Genomic DNA, 21,528 nt, shown 5'->3' with positions numbered 1-21,528 from the left:
CAACCATATTTCCTTTGAAGTACAAAGGTGCAACCAAAATGACTTGGTGCAAGTTGCCCAAACAAAGTGCCAGGTTGAACACTTCTTCAGCTTTCTGTCTTTATATAGAGTATATTTCATTGTGGTGTGTCTTTGTGTTAGGACTTATTTCCCTCTCCCTTGTGTGTGTGTTTGTTTTTCAAAAAATTGATGCAGTTGACAAATGGAAGAAGGAAAAATAAGTGCATGACCAAGATAAGGACTAGGAAATTTAGACAGAGGGACAAAATTATGTAAGGATCCCAATTTGATTCATTCATTTCCTATAAATAGAGACTCTAAGATGTAGTATTTGCAGGAACCATTGGGTTTATGGAATATTATTTGCGAGGAAGAGAGATCTAACATGAGGATAAGTTAGTCTTGTTTCGTAGCCAGGGATGAATTGCCTGCTCCTCCTAGAGGTTTTCAAGTATTGAGTCTAGAAACTATCTGTGGTTTGTAGGCAGTCTCCTTGGCTAATCTAACAGGCTCTTCTTTCTCATGCTGGGCCTTCTCTTCTTCTAATTAGCAAGCCTTCAACGTTACTTTGCAATTCGCATGCATGATTTATACCAGAGTGTTGGCAAATATCCTACTTATATGGGGCAAGAGTTTAAGATCAAGAATAAAGAGTACATAAAATTGAAATTCTTGTTAATGGCTTCCAGTGCCTTCTCCTTTAAATAGGTTTAAGTGTATGGTTATGTACTAATTACTCTCTCACTCTCTAAGCTAACAGGCTATTATCAATCTTTAATGTTAGGCCTTCTTTCACAACAAGCCCTCAACCTTAACTCTAATGCGCTAGAAAACCATTTGCATGCATGGTAAATACGAGAAATTCTAGGGCCACAACTTTTTGTGCCACAACTTTGATGTGATAGGTTATGATTGGTGGAAAAAAAATAGAAATTCATGTGAAAGTAACAGGTAATTTTCCACATAAGATAGTTGAAAAAAATAGTGTTATAAAAGTTGTGATAATATATACAAAGAATTGGCATACAAACGCATGACATAGTACTTGCTGGTTTTAGTTGCATTTGTTTTTATTTATTTATTTGTTTTTGGTAGTCTTAATTAATTTTAATCGTTGCTAGTACTCTCTGATTTAGTACCTGTAATTTATTTTCTTCAACTCTTCAAGAGGGCTCAAATGCTCACTACTGCTACTTAATAATCATTTATTTTCCCTCTTGCAAGGTACTGGATAATTTTCAACCCATACACATCGCAGAAAGAGTTGTTCTTCTGTATAACTTGGGAAATATGGGTCTGTGTTGCCCAGAGGAAGTTGTGCGAGTTGCTCAGAACCTACTATATAAACAATTTTTATTCAGCCCTAGATCCAGACCCTGAGTATATAAGTGCACCACTCCAACAAAGTGCATGCAGATCAGTTGGCAGCATCAGCTACTGCAGATTTTTATAAAATGTGCAACCCTTTTGTTTTTCGCTTGCTAAATGTGGGGTTGGAAGATTTAAATCCAAGTTCTCCCATTGAGAGAACTTGGCAATACCATTGAATTATAATGCTCTTTACAAATGGCAAAATTTAAGTACAATACTTTAGGTGTAGTTTTTTAACTAAGTTCCCCAATTAAATCACTACACGTGGTTAATTTATCCACATCAGCCTAAACGGTGTTTACTCATCCTTAATCCTATCAAATATTTTTGTTGCTGAATAAAAAACATGACCAAGCAGCCACTGTTTTTCAAACCTCCACCCCTTCTCCTTTTTCCCTCACAACCTCTCCAAGCTCCACCACACCGCCACCAACATCCTCTTCCTCACCAAAATCAGAACCCACTTTAAATTTCAAAAACCAAGTAGACCAAAAATCCAACTCTGTCAACCAAGCCCATGTTGGAGTATGTGTGTGTTTCAAACACTTAATGTATGTTTGTGTCCCACATTGGTTAGGAATGAATCTTGTTATGAGTTTATAAGGCTTTGCACATCTTAGGTTGAAAGCTTGAAAGACAATGGGCTAAGGGTTGGGCTTGGGTTGAAGTTAAGCTAGTCTCTATTTCTCTTGGACCTGATTCTTTTCTAATTTCTTTTGGTTTAAGCCCATTTAGGTTCTGCCCGTTGGGGCATTTATTGTGCTGCCCGTTGGCTGCACAGTGTCCGTTGGTTCAACCCATCAACCCTCACTACATTAGCTTATAAACACTACAACACACACTATTCAATCATCACATTTTTCTCCTCTTTTCCAGCCGCAAATCCCCTCTGTTTTGCTCTGTTTTTTGCTGCACAGAAAATTTCAGCTACAAAGAAAAAAATTTCAGCTTCATTTTTTTTAAGGAAAGGAAAGGCAAGTAAGGTTGTTCCTAGTTCTTCTTGTTTGAGTGTGTGATCAACTTGAAGAAATTACTATAGTCTAATCTTGGGGGGTTGTTTGGCCAAGAGAGCCATTCACACCGAGTTCTACTCCGGGTGGCACGAATCAACCTTTAAAGACAACGCATTTACGTGATTCTATAGTTTGTGAGATCTTTCTAACTCTATCTATTTATTTTTGTCATTGCTAATTTTTTAGGGTTTTTATTGTTGAATCAAAACTTGTTTATTTAGCCATATTTTCCAACAGCCCATGCATTGCATAGCATTGTACGAGCTCGCCAGAGGCACTGAGTCCATGGTCATGCCCGCCGCATGCACCGTCCAGATGATTAACCATGTCTCTTCCTTGCATGGACAACAACCATTGACAGCAATTGCAAACCCATGATTTGTAACAAAAACTCACCGAAGCACGAAGCTTTTCCAGGGGCTGAACCGGGGTTTCAGCCATGATGTGGAATGATTGTGAATATGTGGTGCTTGTGGTTGTTTGGGTGGTCATGGGTTTCTGGGTTTGTGTTTGGTGAGACAGAACTGGGTGTCGACAGCTGTAGTTTATTGAATTTGGGATAGGGTGACTATGGGCGATAGTGTTAGGGACAATGGCGACGCCACATTGGTCTCAGGGTGTTCCTGGGAACACCCTGAACTGAAAAAAAAAAAATATATATATATATATAATAATTATTTTTTTTTTTTATTTGTTTATCTTAAAAAAAAAATTAGGAACACCTTCAAATTAAAATTAGGAACACCCTAAAACTAATCCCACAAGATCTTGATTTTGGTTGGAGGGGAGCTTGACTCTCGTAGTCTCATTCGTTGTGAAGAAGAAGGATTGAGAGAGATAGAGAGCAGAGGAAAGAAAAATATGAGTCTGTGACAAGAAGCAAGTGAGTTTTGATATTTATTTTGGGAAAGAACACCTAAGTGTTGGGAAGTGGGGTATTAGATTTAAAAATAATATATATATATATATATTAAATAAGCTTTTTCTCTTGGGACGAGTTATTGGGCTCTGTTAACCAAAAAAATAAAAGAGTTATTGGGCTCCTGTTTTTTAAATTTTAAACTACATTGCATTGCATATTTTATATTTTATATTTTATATTATATATTATTATTATTATTATTATTATTATTATTATTATTATTATTATTATTATTATATTTTGGTTAAGAAAAGGTTCCTCGCCTTGCCATTGTGCCCGATGGTGCCGCCCATCAGCCTCAGGCCTCCCTTCTCCCTCAACCTCAAGGTATTTCATCTCTGTCTTAGTCTCTCTCTATTTATCTTAGTCTTTTAGTCTCTCTTTCTCTCTGTCTTAGTGTCTCTCTCTTCATCTCAGTCTCTCTTTATGAGTAATATTTACCCTGTTTTTGGCTTTATGCCTTTATCCGTTGTTGGTGTTTTTTTTTTTTTTTGGTTGAGAATATCCAGTGTTGGTGTTGGTGTAACTCAGTAACTGTGTAAGGTGTCGGTGTTGGTGAGATTATTAATTGTCTTTTAGTGTTGGTGTTGTGTCTTTTGGTGAGATACAATAAATTAGCTTTATCTAATTGGTTCTAGTCTTATGATTGGGGGCCATGGGGCATTGGGCTTTGTCGGTTGAATTGGAGGGTAGATGGGGGCATGGGGCCGGGTAGTGCAATTGTGCTGTGTGCTAGTGCTAGTGTGCAACTAATAATTAATAAATATGGTTGTGGCATGTGTGCTATGTGCTAGTTGATTAGTTCAACTAATGGTTATAAAATATGTAATAAATCACTCTTTTTTAGACTTGTACTTAAGCTATACAGCCTATATATTTTTGTGCTGCAAAATTTATTGGCTTTTTTTTTTTTTTGGTTAAGTAATAGTGTGATATTCCAAGTAGGGAGGTATCAAACAACCATTGTAATTAGTTGAACTAATTAATTTTGTTTGTTTGGGATATTAAATTAACCAATAATTAATTGGGAAAAGCAACTAATAAACAATAATTAATAATTTAATTAATCAATACATTATATAAGACAAACAAATTAAATTATGTTAGGTTAAACAACAATTAATAATTTTATAATTAATAAAATAACAATATAAAAAATTATAGTTTAAAAAAGACAAACAAATTAATGAAACAACTAAACAACAATACATTTGGAAAAAATTTCTGGAGCCGCCACTGAAAAAATTTATGCTTCTTAAGGAACATCTTGAGAAAAATTTTTGGAGTCGCCACTGGTTAGGGATAGACTAATGGATAAATGGCCATGGACAACTTGGTTTAGGTGTTGAATTTGGGTTAAGGTGATCATGGGCGGTAGTGTTTGGGATAGACTAACAAGCCAAATGGCCATGTACCACCAAGGTTTAGGTGTTGAATTTGGGTTAGGGTGATCATGGATGGTAGTGTTTGGGATAGACTAACAAAACCACGATTTAGGTGTTAAGGTTTGGGTGATCGTGGGTGGTGGCGTTTGGGATAGACTAACAAGCCAAATGGCCATGTACACCTGGGTTTAGGTGGCAGTGACGTACGTCACTGGGTTTTTGATTCAAGCACAAGGGTTGAGCAATCATGGAGATGTCATTAAGATTAAATTGACCACTTGGGTTTAGGTGGCAATGACATACGTCACTAGGTTTTCGATTCAAGCACAAGAGTTAAGCAATCATGGAGATGCCATTAAGATCGAGTATTTGATTCAAGCACAAGGGTTGAGCAATCATGAAGACGCCATTAAGATCAAATTTACACCGAGAATAAATTGGCCCGAGTGAGATAATTTAATTAGACAACCTAAGGAACCAAGGAACCATAATTTAATTTGAAAACATAAAGAACCATACTTTGGAACCATAATTTAATTTGAGAACCTAAAGAATCATACCTAAAGTACTGTATCTAAGTTTTGTCCTTTTATTACAAATAACTTGAACTTGGGAGTATATTTTGCAAAGTACTTAATTGTTATATCTTTTCATATAATTTATTTGCTCCTGGGAATGCTGGGATATAATAGCTTGTAACTTGTTAGAGCATCACCAGAAGGTTGGCTATCTCTAAACTTTGGAGAGAAAAGCCACTGTTCACACAAAAAAACCTCCAACAACCTTTCCATCTCCAAATTTTTTTAAAGATTTGCTATAGTAACTCTCTAGGCATGGAGAGCACTGTAGTAATTATTGTAGCATATCTAAACAATATCTTCCCTTAAAATATTACTCTGTTGAATAAAAAAATAATTTTTTCTCTCTCATTCCTTTTCTCTTTCGTTCTTCACTCCCTCGTGCTTCTCTATCTCTACGGTAACATACCACAATCAAAACAAAAACGCAAAACCCAATCAAAAGATTTGAAACACAAAAACAATATTTCTCATAAGCCTAATGAAATCTGAGCAATAAAATAAAACTAATAAACCAGAAAAAGAAAAAATGCAGAACGCTGATCTATGTAGAACACCGATCTCCACTTCTCTGCCAGTGATTTATGTGTGTATGAGAGAGAATTTGTTTGTGTGAGATGGAGGGAGAGAAATTTGTGTGTGTAAGAGAAAGAGAAAGAAACAGAGAGGGAGAAGTGGAGATAAATTATTGTTCTGAAGGCTACCACACAAGTGATCGGAATGAACTAGAAAAAGAAAAGAAGGGTAGATGGAGATAGTGGGATATGTGTGTGGTGGAGAAAAAACCAAAAAAAAAAAAAAAAAACAAAACAAAACAAAACAAATCAACAACCACCTATGGATGAAAGAAAGGATAAGAATAAGAAATGACCATTTAGAAATACTACTACAATATTTTCACAATAAATTTTAAGTAATTAGCTAATATTGGTAAGTAAAAAAATATTTTCAGTAGTAGATTCAAATTAGAACTAATAACAGCTTTCCACATAAGATTTTAATGTGATTATTGTGAAAGTATTGCGAAAAATATTATGGATATAACATTTTTTATTAAAATATAATTGTTAAGAATGAATATAAAAAGAATAAATGATGATAAAAAAATAAAATAAAGAATGAATGAAGAAATAATATTTAAATAAGATAGAGAAAAAGATAAAAAGTTTGTTTGAAAGTGTATTTGAAAAAGTAGACAAAAGGTAAAATGAACTGTTCACTCTCCAAACAGAGAAAAATTTGAAGAAGCTGCTGGTGATGCTCTTAGCTTTCCTCTGTATCTCTTTTCAAGGGGGAAAAAAAATAAAGAGCCCGAGAGAAAGAGAAAGAAAGGAAGATATCGTCTAGGCCACCAAGATGCAAAGAAATGGAGCCTAAAGCGCCAGTAATGTATAGTTCAAGTATAGGGAACTTTCTTCAGAATCTATGAGAGTATTAGCAAGTACTATTACAACTTGCAACCCCGCAGGCAAGCCATAGAACAAAATAAAGCCAGTGCCCAGTTGTATACCTTCTCCAGTAATGTATTTATGATCTAAATTTGCAATGGATGCATAAAACTTCATCTAATACATATTATACCAGATGTAAGTACTCATTGTAACCAGAAATTATAGAATGATTTGTTGAGCTAAGGATGTAGCATAATTCCTGACCCTATACATCAAATGCTAGTTCCAGTCTCTTAGAAGACATCAGGATGGAAACGTCCAGGAATGGAGCTGCTTTGTTGCGCCTGCTTCAAATGCATTGACAAGGCATAGTTGTTCACCTGCTCCAGTCACATAATAATTGAAAAAGATTAGTATGCATATAAAAAAAATTTCTGATAGACTTCACAATGCATGAAATGCATATATCATTGATCTACTATTCTTAGTTTCATGGATCTAAATTTTAATAGCGAGGGGAGTGCTTCGATGTTGGCAAAGAAGACCCCTTATTTCTTTCTAAAAGAAAAAAGGTATGGTTCCACAATGTTTGAAGTGGAAATTTTGGAGGAAAGGGTATGAGGACTTCATTTGTTTGGACTCTTTTCATTTGGATGCCTTTGGATGAAAGTAGGCCTTCAAACTTTGACTTTCTTAGATTCATTGTACTCTTGAAATTGTAAGGGGCCTTTTCAGTATTTGCTGATGTCCTCCATTACCCTTTTATCTTTTTTCTTCATACATCTTTTTTTAATGCTATTTTACTAATAAAACATATCAAATATTTTTAGAATCTTTGATTTGTATCACTTTTCATAATATTGTCAAATTGAAGAAAACGAGAATCTTTTAATTAATCTTTACTGTTTTTTTAGTTAAAGGAAGATGCTTACTTTACATTGTAAACTAAACAAATGAGTACAATGTTGTAAATGCAAAAAGATTGTACACTTTTTACAAATATGTACAACATTGTACACATTTTTTTAGTCTACAATGTAAGAATTAGATTGCTAGCTAGTACAATGTAAACCTATAATTAACCTTAGTTTAATATATTTGTTCATCCTAAACTCATTTGCAAGAGATGCCCTAAACTTTAATGTACACCTGTACCTTCCATATGAATGCCTAAATTAACAAACTATTGGGAAAATTTATCTTGAAACAGAGTGCTGATCATAGAATTTTACATTTTAAGATAAACATTACAAATGCATCCATATTTTTGAGGGTAAATAATTATCCATTAATCTATAATTTAGAAACTAATATGAATGATAGGAGTACATTAAAAATTAACCCCCCCCCCCCCCCCAAAATATGGTTAGCGTAGAATTTTGGAGTTTAGGGTTGATGACTACAATCACTCCTCTCTTTTTATTTTTCTTTTTCAATTCACATAACAAAATTTAAAGGACTCATTTCAACACAATTCAATAAATATATTGCTATGGAACATTAAGATTAGTCAATGTGTATCTCATTCAGAAAAATAATTTTTCTAATCCAATTTTTAATTTTTGTATTAATTTTTTAATGTTATGGATTAAAGTTGTAATTTACATTTCCAAATGAAAGCATAAGAAATTTTGCAATTTTTCATACCAAACACCAAAAATGTTCTCTAGAGCATTGTGAGGGATGTAATCATAACACTGCAAATAAGCAACTTTCCAACAAAAAACATTTTAAACCAAAACAAACAAAACCTTAAATTGAAAACAAATAAAGAAATGATTGAAGGGGGGGAGAAGGTTTTAACTCTAACCTCAAGTGTTCTCAACTGCTCTTGATACTGAGACAACAACTGCTTCAAATGCTGCAGCTCGCGGTTCTTATCTTCATACTCTTTCTGACGTTCATGCTGAATAGCCACAGCACGCTTGAGAATGGAATTCTCCCGCACGAGTGCTTCAATTTGCTCCTTCAACATCACATTTTCCTATATTTGGAAACATTTCAATTTCACAATGCCAATCTACATTACTATTAGATCTGAGAAGTTGCATTGAGTATCATGGGGGAGGAACAAGAACAAAAAAAATCAGGTCTAGAAAATTGCTTGCAAATCCTTATGTGTAAGAGGGTTGGGGTTCAGAAAATCCAACACCTTTGTCTCTGCTGGGCAAGTGGTTAAGGGAGGTTTACTCTAGGAAAAAGGTCATTTATGAAGAAGGTTTGATGCGGAACAAATCTGGCAGAGCTATCTTGGGACCTTGCTTAGTCATTCTAAAGTTGAATTGAGTTATTTTATTGTTCTTTTTGTTTATTTGTTGATGAATCAGTTTTAATCAAGATTTACTAGAATAAGGGCAACTTGGTAATTATAAAAAATCTGGATATTTTATGTTTTGAGACCTTTTCCTATTTGGTTTATAAGTTCTTAAGTACTTTTTTTATTTGTTATTAATAACATAGTCATTCTAAGAATAGATTATTTAGTCCTAGTCCTTCTATGAAAGGATTCAACAATAATCTATATAAAGGCTTTATTGTAGGAATAGTATTGATAGAAAGATTTATTTTAATAAAACTCCAATAACTTATTTTAAGCTTTGAGGGTGTGATTGCCTTCTCCTACCTAAGTGTGATTGCTTAAGAAAACCTAGGTGTGATTGCCTATTGTTTTCTTTTCTTTATTTCTTCTTATATTCACTGTTATAACACCAAACAGCCATCAAACTATTCAAGATTCAATCTTTTCTTTACCTAAGTCCTTAAACATCAAAACCCATATTCAAGAAACCTTAAAGATTTCATCAAAAAATCTAATTTAGTACTGAATTCCCAAATAACCTACATTAAAATTTGTATCAGAACCCATTAATGCTTTCATCCTGCATCAAAGTTAACAACAATAATATCTGAGGTAGGAGAAAGGGACTGGACTCTCCAATTCTCTTGGGATCATGGGACTCTCCAATTCACATGGGCTATGAGATTGACTTTGTCATTGGTAAAGACGATAGAATTCGATTGGGCATGATGTACTTGCTGAAAGTGTCTTATTGTCTTTATTTCCAAAGCTCTCAAGATTGGAAGTTAAATAGTTTGCTAATTATTTTGACCTGCTATATTCAGCCAAGATCTAAGTGGGAATGGTGGATAAGGTATTTGGAAGCTTAATAAAAATGGTATTATTAGGCTTTAATAGGGACAATCATGTTTAGCTTTCCTTGGAAGGCTATTTGAAATGCATTGCTTTCCTTGGAACGTTATTTGATATGGATTGTGACCTTGGGGAAAGTTCTCACCATAGATAATCTTACTATTCTATCTTATTAAAAAGGGAATACTTTGACGGATCAGCATTGTATGTGCAAATGGAAGGACTGAGTCTATTGACCATTTTCTTTTTTATATTGCCCAATATCTAGGGAGTTTGGGACTTTGTATTTATGGTGTTGAGTAGAATGGAAAACATGAACAGAAAGCTCAATTTGGAGGCAAAATCATAGCTCTTCAAAAAATTATTGTATGGAATCTGGTTCCAACATGCTACATGCAGTATGCAGATAGGACATTCTAGGAGCAGGATTTATCTACAGGAAGGATGAAGTCATGATTTGTTGGGTCTCTTGTAATTTGGATGTCTTTGGATGTAGACCATCTAGTGTGTATAATTTCATAGACTTATTGTATTACAAGCTTCTTAGAAGAATTGTTGGGCAATATACACTTTGTTCCCCATTGTCTTTAATGAAATTACATGGTTTGGATTTATTTGTTAAATGGAAGTGAATGACTAAGAAACCAGGGTAATTAAAGGTTGCTAATAGCCTCTATTGATTCAAGTTGAGGGAACAAAAAAGGAAAAGGAAGACAAAAAATCACATTAATAGATGTAATTAAAAAAAAAAAAAAAAAAAAAAAAGTGTCTATCAAATACCGATTCTCCAAAAGCTAAACCCCCCCCCCTACCTCTTAATAAGCCAAATGCATGGGATTTTTAACATTTTAAATGGGAGGTAGAATAAAACCAGGGATAGAACTCAAAATCTCTTGCTTTGAGACCATGTTAAAATACCGATTCTTCCAAAAACTCAAGTTGTTAGGAAATGGTGAATTTGATCATTTAATCATATTTCTAACAATGTCAATTAAGAGAGTAATAGAGAGTATGACTTTAGATAGGATAGAATAGAGAAAAAGAATCCATATGACTGACCCTAACTAATCTATAGAGATCTATAGCTGACTCCAAGTATTGGACTAAGGCTTTGTTTGTTGTTGTTGTTGTTTTAATAGCTTCTATTGAGACCCTTAGAGCCTAGAAATTGATATTTATTTTTCCAACTTCATTCATATTGGCTTCTCTTTGCTGTATTCTTGTCCAACTTCAAACCTATTACCTTCTCTTTGATATATTCTCATTTTATTGTAGGGCTTTTGATGTAGGACAATTGGGAAATTTGTCTACATGTGATTGTGTAGGTTTAGAGTAAGAAGAATTTATACTCTTAGGTTTAGAATTATTGAAGAAAGGGCTATGGGGTTGTGATAAGAATTAAATGGTGGTTTAATGAGTTACTTTATAGGTATTTGATAAACAAAAGTACATGTAGGGTTTTTAGGGCTTTATAAAGGGGCTTGCTCTGGGGTTGTAAGGAAGAAGGAAAAGTACCACAAAGAAGAGAATAAGAAGAGTACCTGTGAACAGTACCACAAAGAAGAGAATAAGAAGAGAAGAGACGGGAAGAATGCAACACGAGAAAGCCAACATATCTCAATACTTAAAACACTCAATATCTTTATTACTCAACTCCTTTTAGTAGAATAGCAAAATTAATATACAAGGACTCTTTTTTTTGTTCTAGTAGTATTAGGATTCCTAATTTTGACCAACAAGCTAATAAAGGAATCTTAGACCCAAAGTAAAGAAAACCTAAAATACTTAAGATTCCTTGAAAATTCTAAAATTGACACCAAAATCCTCAATTTGTAGGAATTGCAAAGATTAGAATTTTGCCCCTGAATTCAAAATTTACCATAACTTAATGATAAAAAACTGTTTTAACACGTAACTAGACCTTTAAAACCACATGACTTTTACTTCAATTTGAACTTCAAATGTGGACCCCATAAAATAAGTCTTAAATAGGTGAATTTGCATAGTAGTAACAAATTAATCTTCCAAAGTTGCATCAAATTTCTTCTTAAACCCTTTGTAAGGGTCAATTTACCAAAAGGCAGGACCTTAGTTGGTTCATATTAGATGCACCAAATCCAGGTTCTGCTTGCCACATCATATTTTTGGAACTTTTTTAAAATATAATGTTGGGTAAAATGAATGCCACTGTATGGCGCACATTGCCCAACATTATCTATGCATGCTTCACACTAACACATGGCTTTTGATGTGAATAGGAGTTTTGTTGAAAAATCATCACAACAAAGAGCTTCTATCCACATTAAACACCATTAATTACGTTAATATCATGGTTAAAAAGGTTTCAACTATTATATAATAAATAATTTTGCAAATTTCATCATATTATTTTTTTTATAGAAATTGAATCCTACTACTACTGATTCTAGAGTTCCCCAGAATGAAAAAACAAGGGATATATGGCTCAAATCATTAGTCGGGTATTAGAAGTAGCTTTTCCCCCAAGAAAATGCTTAATATTTACAACGCTCCAATAGTTAAGGGTGTCCTACGTAAAAGTTGCTTCTCAACACTAGCACGACCAATTGCTACCATCATATATTGCTAATATCATATATAAAAAATTAACTTTGACAAAAAATTATACGTACCTTGTGGACATTTTGTGTTGCCTCAGCACAAGCACGTGAACTGATGGACCTCTCTAAAATTTCTAGCAATCTTGTAGCACGTGCTTTGGCATCGTCCATACTAGAAGCACACGTCATTTCCCTTACAAATAAGTCAATCCATTCCATACCTTCCATGGGAAGGTTGTTTGGCACTGACGAATTATCAGGGGCAACAAAATTTTCATCATCCGGCAATCTACCTGTCAATTTTGCAAACTATCAATTTCTTTCCTACCAAGGTCCAAGTCACCAATCACCATAAAGAATGCAAGTTAAAGCAAACAACTCATAGACAACACTATCTAATACAAATCATATAATTATAAACAATGAAGTTATTGTTGAAGAAAAGTTACAATTGGAGAGCTAAGAGTTCAGATGACAATGAAACATTCTTCAAAAGGTCTTCAAAAGCAAACTATGAATGAAATTGATTATTTACGCAATAGGACATTTAAGGCAATGATTGAGAATATCACCAAACATGATTTTTTAATATGTAAGCTATGGCCCCAAGAGGAGGGGAAAGGGAAGAGTCAAACTAGTGACCCCTACTTCATGCGAGGTTGTCCCCAACCTATCGATCTACCCCTTAGAGTTAACATCAAACATGATATTAAGACGAGAAATTTGTTTTTGTTGTGTAATGCCTAATGGCTAGCAAGAGACTTCTTAAGGCATTCAAGGTAAATGGGTATAGTTAGAGAGTATGTGAAGAGGCTGGCATATCACTATTTTTAGACAGTCTCACCAACTAGGACCTCCCCTTATTCTAATCAACGTCTTTTGCCTTCACAAGCCCCATCCCCCTAAATCTGCGCTTTGATAAGCAAACTCCCTTGACACAACATAGAAATGAAAAGAACCATACCATCCAATTTAGCTTGCCTTGTATCTATATATATTATTGAAAAAAATCTTTTTCGTGTCCACTTTTTTGTACTTCAATATCTAATTGATAATAATAAGAAAAATTAAGGATATAAGGGTAAATTTGAGAGATTTAAAATTCAAATTCCTTAAAAATAGCACACATTATACACTTAAGTATAACTATTTGCGGTTACAATTAATTTTATATACATACATACATACATACATACATAAATATATATATATATATATTTTTTTTAATGTTTGTTGATACAAATTTAGATCTCAAAACCACACCGAATGGCAAATAGGTAGAATGGTTACTGACAAGACTAGTGGCAATTAGCAAAAACTCACCATCTACTTGAAGGTGTTAATTTTAATAAAAGACTATGTAGATGGTAGCATACATACCCTTCTCCACATTTACATCTGATACTTCAGCAGAAACTGAAGTTCCCTCGGCAGATCCTAAGCAAAGCTCATGCAGGCTCATGATGGCAGCATCCAAATCATTACCACATTCTTGCAGAGCTCTCTCAAGAATCTGAACAGTAAAATCATCATATAATTAGAAAGATGGAAAAACAATATTGCCTGACAATAGATCAACAACCATGTTGGAACACTTTTTTCCAATATAACAAATTAAACATGGAAACAGAATATAGTTTCAACAAAATTATTAGATGAGCAAATATAAACCGCATAACGACAACCAACTTAACAAGGATGCAGCCTTTAATGGATAGAAAAACCATAACAGGATCTTTCCAGCCCAAAGCAACTATTTTCAATAAGCACTACATCTTATGCCCTCTAAGTAGGGAGTTCATCTTGCAATAATAATTTCATACAGGAAAAGAAATGGCAAGACTCTATGTCTCTAGCATTATACACACCAATGACTTGGTGATCATGACACATCAGAGACCAATCAACTTGAATATATAATGCAATCATCACTTCAGGCTTTTTGCTCAAAACACTTCAAAACCTATCCCACAAACTCTAATTTAATATCTATACAACCCTTGATAAGAAAAATATTTAACAATATTCTCAGAGAAGAACCTATGCATACAAGAAGCATACTACAGAGTATCATTAGGAAAAACAATTTACTATAGTCAATGACATCTACAAAAGAATGAGAATAAATAATGCTAAATGCAACAGACTACTTGGTACTCATACAAAGTTCATAGAAATAAAAAGTACACAACTCCACACCGTTGAAAGTGTGATTATTTCCATCTCTGCAAACCATTTATATGAGACAAAGGGCTGCTTCCAGATCACACTGCTTCTTTGCCTTCGAAACATATTCCTTGACAACAAAAGTACATGTTAGACACATTTTGGGCCATTATTTGGATAGAGACTAATTTTTTAACGGTGATTTATGAGTGTGATGCATTATGCATGTATTAATTGTTTGTCACAAACATAGGCTCTGTTGGGATTCAAACCCAAAAACTGGTTTTTATAGACCAGCTCCTATCCATCAGGAACAGAGTCAGAGATTTGTCTATAATATTTTTATACATCAAATACATTAGATTGGAACACTATATGCAAAATAACTATATTTAGAATTTGGCGCCTCGCTTCCCTCAAAGCCTCTCATCACCTTGGGCAATAAAAGGCCTTAGCGCCTTAAGGGCGCCTCTCGCCTTTGATTACACTGGGACCATCACCCATTTAACTACAAAATACTGTAAAGACAAAAGACCAAAGGTCTTAAGCAACGATTAATTGAAGTATCAAGTGATCAATCAATTCGATGTTACATTTACACACAAAGCAGAGCAGGAATCCACAACAATGAATAATAATAATAATCATATTACACACAATTAGCATTCTTCCCAATTGCATACAACTGAGTACAATGTTAAGGTTGTACAGAAGCATCTCTGATGAAATTAGATTCTAAGAACAATGCAGAAGCAGGACAACCTCAGCCTCAAGTCCCCATTAACCTTTTAACATCAAAACAAACTAAAAAATCTATAGACTTCCAATCAATACAATGTTAAAAGTTGAAACTTCTTTTTTCTATCAAATCCCACAAAAATAAAAATCTACGAATTTACAATAAATTAGTAAAATAATAATAATAATAATTGAAGAGAATAAATGAGATGAGGAACAGTACGTGGAAATCCATGTGAGGAAAGACAGAGAGAAGTTGATCAATAAGAGAAGGCGGAGTGAACCGAGTTGGGGAAGAAGATGATGGAGATGAAGATGAAGAGGCACAGCGTAGCCTCTTGGACACAGGAGGCGATCCTGGAAGCTCTTCGAAGAACGATCTCTTGCTTCCACACACAATAGCAGACATATTATCGTCTTCGTCTTCGTCTTCGTCTTCTACAATCTACAGTCTACGATTACAACAAACAACAATCCCAATTGCTCTGATTCCAGAGAATTTTTTTTTTTTAAGAGTTTAGGGTTTTTGGTTTGAAACTAAATGAATGCTAAAAACTTTTTTTGAATTTGTATTTAGCTTGGGGCTTCGGTTAAGTATTTTTTTTAAAAAAAAAATTATACTGGTGGAAGCCATAGAGAGAGAGACACGTCATGATGACTCGTGAGACACAAACTCAGCATTTAAAAATTCCACGTCACCTTTACTTTCCTTTTAAAGAAGAGAAATGATATATTTACAACAATTTTATAACATTTTTACAACAAATTTTAATTAGCTGGTTGTTATTATTAGGACAAAAAAGTAATCTTAGTGTTAGTTTCAAATTTGAACCAATAACAACTAACCACCTATGATTTGTTGTAAAGATGTTGTAAAATTGTTGTAAATGTAGCATCTCTCTTTAAAGAAACTATAAAAATAAATATAAAAACTTTATCGGAAATTCGTGCTCTGCTTTCCGTATACACTATACATATATAAAATAGTTGTTCCTCACAACCCAAAAAAAAAGAAAAAAAAGAAAAAGAAAATCTTAGTTTCCATATTTGGGATAAAAATTATTCGTATAATTATATTTTAATGAATGAATTGTGTAATTCTTCTCAAATGCATGGGTTTAAAAAAAACTTAATTCTTAAATGTTTGAGCATTTGACTAGCCTAATATTAAAATTTTAGCTAAAAACTCACAAAAAACCCACATATCAACCTCAACAAACTACTAAAAAAATTTAACATTGATCATTACCTCGCTACTACTAATAAAATTTTTCTTTTTACTCTCTCTCTCTCTCATCCACAAATCTGTTTAGTAATGGCAGTAGATGAGTTTTAATGGTAGGCAATAATTTGTGGGTCTAGTGATGCTTGGTGGTGTGATTGGGTTTAGTGCTTGAAGGTGGGTTTCACCGATGATTGGGTTTGGTGCTTGAAGCTGAAGTTGGGTTTCAGGTGGAGCAGTGATGGTAGAGTTTGTGGCAAAGCTCGATAGCAAGGGTTTGGTGGTGTTGTTGATGAAAGGCCCAATAGGTAGTTGTTACACTTTGGGTTGCTAGGAAAAGGGTGTATGAGTGTATTTGTTAAATTAGTAAAAAACAATTTTTTTTGAGTTAATTTTGCTAAAATTTTGTTGAGACTGATGTAAATGCCGTTAGCCCTATGTTTTCTTTAGAAGTGTCATAATAGTTACATCAATCATTGAACTGCTAGGTTATAACTTTTATATGCAACTTTTTGTATAATTTTTGTGTAAAAAATAAAGTTTTGTCAATGAAAATAAACCATCAATCAAAAGTACTAATATTTCAATTTTTTTTCTCAAAGATAATATATCTTGGATCGTAGAATTGTAGAAGCTATAGCAATTGCAAGAGCTTTAGAATTTTCTTTAGAAGTCAATGTCATTTCAACAATGCTGGAAGAAGATTCAGATATTGTTATTAATTCTTAAAAGACGGAGACTAGCTTGACAACCTCCTTTGGTCATTTGATACAAGATGCAAAGTTCATCATAGAGGCCTTTAGAAAAATTAGTTATTCTCATGTTCATTGTGAAGGTAACTTTGTAGTTTACAACATTGCTAAACATGCAATATATGACATAGGTTTATTAGTGTGGATGGAAGATGTCTCATCACACCTTTCAACTATAATTCAAGCCAATTCCAATCTTACTGTTTGTGCAAGCAAAGAAATCCTAACTCTAAAACTTTTTTTTTTTTTTTAATTAAAAGAAATTTGAGAATCAATCCTAATTCTACTTTTTATTTTTTTTTTTATTTTTTTTTAGTATCAATCCTAATTCTACTTGTTTTGCTAAGTTTTGTAACCCTAGTAAGTCTAAGATTTAGACTGCCAAAGATATCTTTCTATGAGTTCATTTTAATACACAATTTATGTAGCAAATATGTAACCATCAAGGATTAATTTTTAGTGTATACATACTTTAGAGCATTAGCATCAGTATGTGCAAAAGTTTCCTTATATTTTACAATAAAAATCTAATTTTTTCCATTTTATACAATCAATTTGCAAAAACATCCGCATCAGATCATTTATAATACACTATCTTTTATTAAAATAATACTTTTTCACATTTTTTATTTATTTCCCTTACCCATACATGGCCCCACCACCTTACCTCACTTCTTTGAAACACTCTCTCTCTTTCTTTTTCTCCTTCTTCTTTCTACTTGCTTCTTTCTTCTTCTATGTTTTTCTTCTTCAGCATCTTCTTTCTTTCTTCTTCTTCTTCTTTTTCATTTCTTAAAAAAAAAAAATTCTTTCTCTTTCTCCCCCTCACTTTCTCTATCAAATCAGTGCTCTCTTCAAATCTAAAAAAAAATCTCTCTACCAAGCTTCCATGGCTCAATACACTCACACTCTCTCTCTCTCATGGCCGCGGCAAGCTAGAGTTTTGGGTTGATTTGTATTTTGCAAAATGAGTTCTCTGTTGTGTTTTTATTTTGAGTTGATTTTAAGTTAGGTTTGTGATGATTTTCATTAATTTTGGGTTGATTGTGTTTGGATTAAATTGATGTTGTAATGGGTTGGTTGTGGTGGTGGTGGTGGTGGTTGGTTAGTTGTGATGGTCGGCTTCTTCTTCTTCTTGGCATTGAAGACAGTGGTGGCTTTAGAAATTTTGTTTAGGGGGTTCAGTAAAAAATTTTAATAAAAAGAAATCTTAAATATATCTAGTTATCGACAAATAATAATAATAATAATAACAATAATAATAATATGTGAAGTATTGTAATTTTATTCTACAAGTTTTCAAATTTTGAATGTTATATGATAGTTCATTATAAGTATCTATTGCCAATGTGGATAGTTATGAACCGATAACCATTTTATTTTGTTAACACTACAACAAAAATCATTGCAATAACATTGAAGTCATTGCAATAGTTTATGTGAAGTGTTGCAATAAAATTTGAGGTAATAAGTTTGTGCTACAAAAATTTTTGTTGCAATAAATCTTAAATATTTTAATGAAAATTTTGATGTAATAATATATTTGCTATTGCAATAATGCCAATAAACAGTTTATTACTTCGAATATCTTGTAGCAATAGGCTATTATTTCATGAATTTTATTACAATAGATTGTAAAGAATTGACAAAAATAATTTGGGTTCAAATTATTGCAACGATATATTTATTGTAATAGTTATTTTTTTTTTCATATTTTTTCTTACAATATATTGTAAAATAATTGGAATAAGATCATTGTAATATTATATTCATTGCAGCTTCATGTTTGTCATTGCAATAGATTGTAAAATAATTGATATTTTAGTTATTGCAATGTTAAATTTGTTGCAATAAGCCATCTTTTTGAAATTTCTATTATATATATCGCAAAATATATAATTGGTATCAAGTTATTACAATGATTTCTTCAATTTAAGTTATTAAAAAAATTTGATTTCTTCAATTTAAGTTATTGCAAAAAAATTTCTAAATTCAATTTAGTATTAAAATCTCTATTGCAACTAAAAATTATAAATTAATACAACTAATTATTATTAATGTAATAATTTACTATTTTTAAGTTACTATTGCAACAACTTTTAATTTTTAGATGTGATATTATGTTTAATATCACTATACTAATTTTGTTGTATTAACATTTGATGTAATAGACTTAGTTTGCTGTAGTGTAAGTTTGTCTAACATTTTTTTTAATATAGTTGTTATTATCTATTTGACTTTGTTTTTATAAAAATATTTTAGACTAAATGACTAATCTCAACTCATTGGCTTCGTATTAATTATTAACGTACACAATCACACTCATTTACACATAAAATTATACATTACGTGTCTACTTATCAATCAAATGCTTGAATAATTACTAATTTTACAATTTTTTTCTTGAATTTTACTTACTTTATAACAAAAGTTATTATATTACGATAACAATACACACACATGTAAAAAAACCATCTTTATTATAAAGTTATATTATATTTATATTGTACACACAAACAACCATATACATCATAATTTACACAAATAACATTATAACAAAAAGTAATGTACATAATCAAAATTAGATACACTCACACACATATAATATAAATTTATAAAAAAGAATTACACTTACAATTCACAAACAAGCTAGTATTCTTTACTCTTAAGAGTCGAAAATACTTGTAATAAGGGTGTGCATGATTTAAGTCAGGGTGTGCAAAAAAATATTTTTAAGAATAAATTAAAGTATTAAACTAACAAAAAAAAATATTTTACATATATAATTTTTTTTTTTTTTTGAAGTCAAGGGGTTCATTTGAACCCCTTGATTAAGCTATAGTGCCGCCCCTGAATGAAGAGTGAGTGAGAGAGAGTTTGACAAGGCAAGGGAGAGGAGAGAGAAAAATAAAATAAAATAATAGATAGAAGAACTATAGTATTCGTGCATACGCACGGTTACTGTAGCAATTGTGCATAAATGCACAATTTTACACCCACTGATGTGGGTGTTTTTTTACTCAAAATGTGTAAAATGAGTAACATTTTTTATTTGCAAGACTTTACACATACTGATGCTAATGCTCTTAGGCCAAATGTAATTCTTTGCATTTACCTATTTTACTCTTGTTTCCACTTTGAAAAGCTCTCTAGCTATGGGGAAAAAAGCCTCACTTTAAGCTTTTTCTTTGTTTGTTTTGTTTTTTTATTTTCTGTTATATAAGTACGGAAAGAGTTATGCAATTGAGCTATTGCATGGTCATTCGTGGTACAATCTACTATACTAAAATTTATGCTGCCTTTCAAAGTTCAAGTATATATGAAAAAAAAAAAAAAAATAGATGCACATGGAAATGGTGTAGTAGTATAGGATAAGGTCAATGAGTCTAAAATTTTTTAAGACAATAAATGTTCGAATTTTTTTTAATTTTTTAGAATTGGAGGAGTTTTTAAGACGGTGTTATTTTTGGGGGAGAAGTGCATTACAATCAAATTATTTAACCTAGTTTTTTAGGGGGATTTTAATAAAAGGAAAAAAAAAAATACAATTTATTTCTCTATGATTTGGCCCAATTACAATTTTTTACTCAAAATTTTCAATTGTTAAATTTTGGATTAAAATGAAATCGTTAGGATTCCATCCAAAGTATTCCAAACAATATCATTTTAACTTAAAACTTAAGAGATCAAAATGGAACACTTAAAAAATTTGTTAACATGAGGTGAATTGTAATTTAACCCAAAAAAAAAAAAAAAAAAAAACAATAACAAAACAAAATGTAGCGTTGAAATTTTCTCTTGCGTGAATTTTAATGCAGTCATTGGGCCGGGCAATCAAATGTGGTCAAATATATTCATTGTCAACATCCCCAATCTAGGATTCTGTCTGGTCGACCGCATCAATCTAGTGAAGCTTTTTTTTGAGTGATTTGATGCATATCTTATGAGATTAATGAATCTATGAGAAATAAAATGTCTGCCTAGCCTTTAAGCCCAAGAAATAAAATAGATTTTTACTGATTAGTTATACGAAGACATAAATAGGAACTAGGAACTAGGTTGTAACTTGTGTTTAGGCGTAATAACATCTAAAAGTAGTAATGGTGAGATGGTGAGTGAGATACTCATCTTAGCTTTCATGCTTTTACTGTTTTTGCTAAGTATTATGGATGGACCGCTTGACATTAAAATTAAAAAAATTAAATTGAATAAGTGACATAAGATTAAATAACAATTAGAAACTAATTTAAATTTTTATTC

At 32.4% G+C, this 21,528-nt stretch overlaps 1 protein-coding gene across 2 annotated transcripts; it reads right to left on the bottom strand.

Annotated features, from left to right (window-relative positions):
* Window positions 1-6,629: 6,629 nt before the first annotated feature.
* On the bottom strand, window positions 6,630-15,859 carry LOC112004440 (uncharacterized). Of its 2 annotated transcripts, none has more exons than XM_024036688.2 (5): window positions 15,518-15,859; window positions 13,771-13,903; window positions 12,463-12,683; window positions 8,471-8,644; window positions 6,630-7,040 (listed from the first exon to the last, which is right to left on the bottom strand). In XM_024036688.2, the coding sequence occupies exons 1-5, from the start codon at window positions 15,701-15,703 to the stop codon at window positions 6,954-6,956; spliced, it is 801 nt and encodes a 266-aa protein (XP_023892456.1). In that variant the 5' UTR covers window positions 15,704-15,859; the 3' UTR covers window positions 6,630-6,953. The 2 variants fall into 2 exon arrangements, with proteins under 2 accessions (XP_023892456.1, XP_023892457.1); XM_024036689.2 differs by lacking the exon at window positions 15,518-15,859 and adding an exon at window positions 14,590-14,693.
* Between the last annotated feature and the right edge of the window lie 5,669 nt (window positions 15,860-21,528).

Source organism: Quercus suber, unplaced genomic scaffold, assembly GCF_002906115.3.
Source record: "Quercus suber isolate HL8 unplaced genomic scaffold, Cork oak 2.0 scaffold_596, whole genome shotgun sequence".
NCBI lineage: Eukaryota > Viridiplantae > Streptophyta > Magnoliopsida > Fagales > Fagaceae > Quercus > Quercus suber.
The sequence above is the reverse complement of the archived record's forward strand: the minus strand, read 5'-3'. Positions and strand labels throughout refer to the sequence as shown.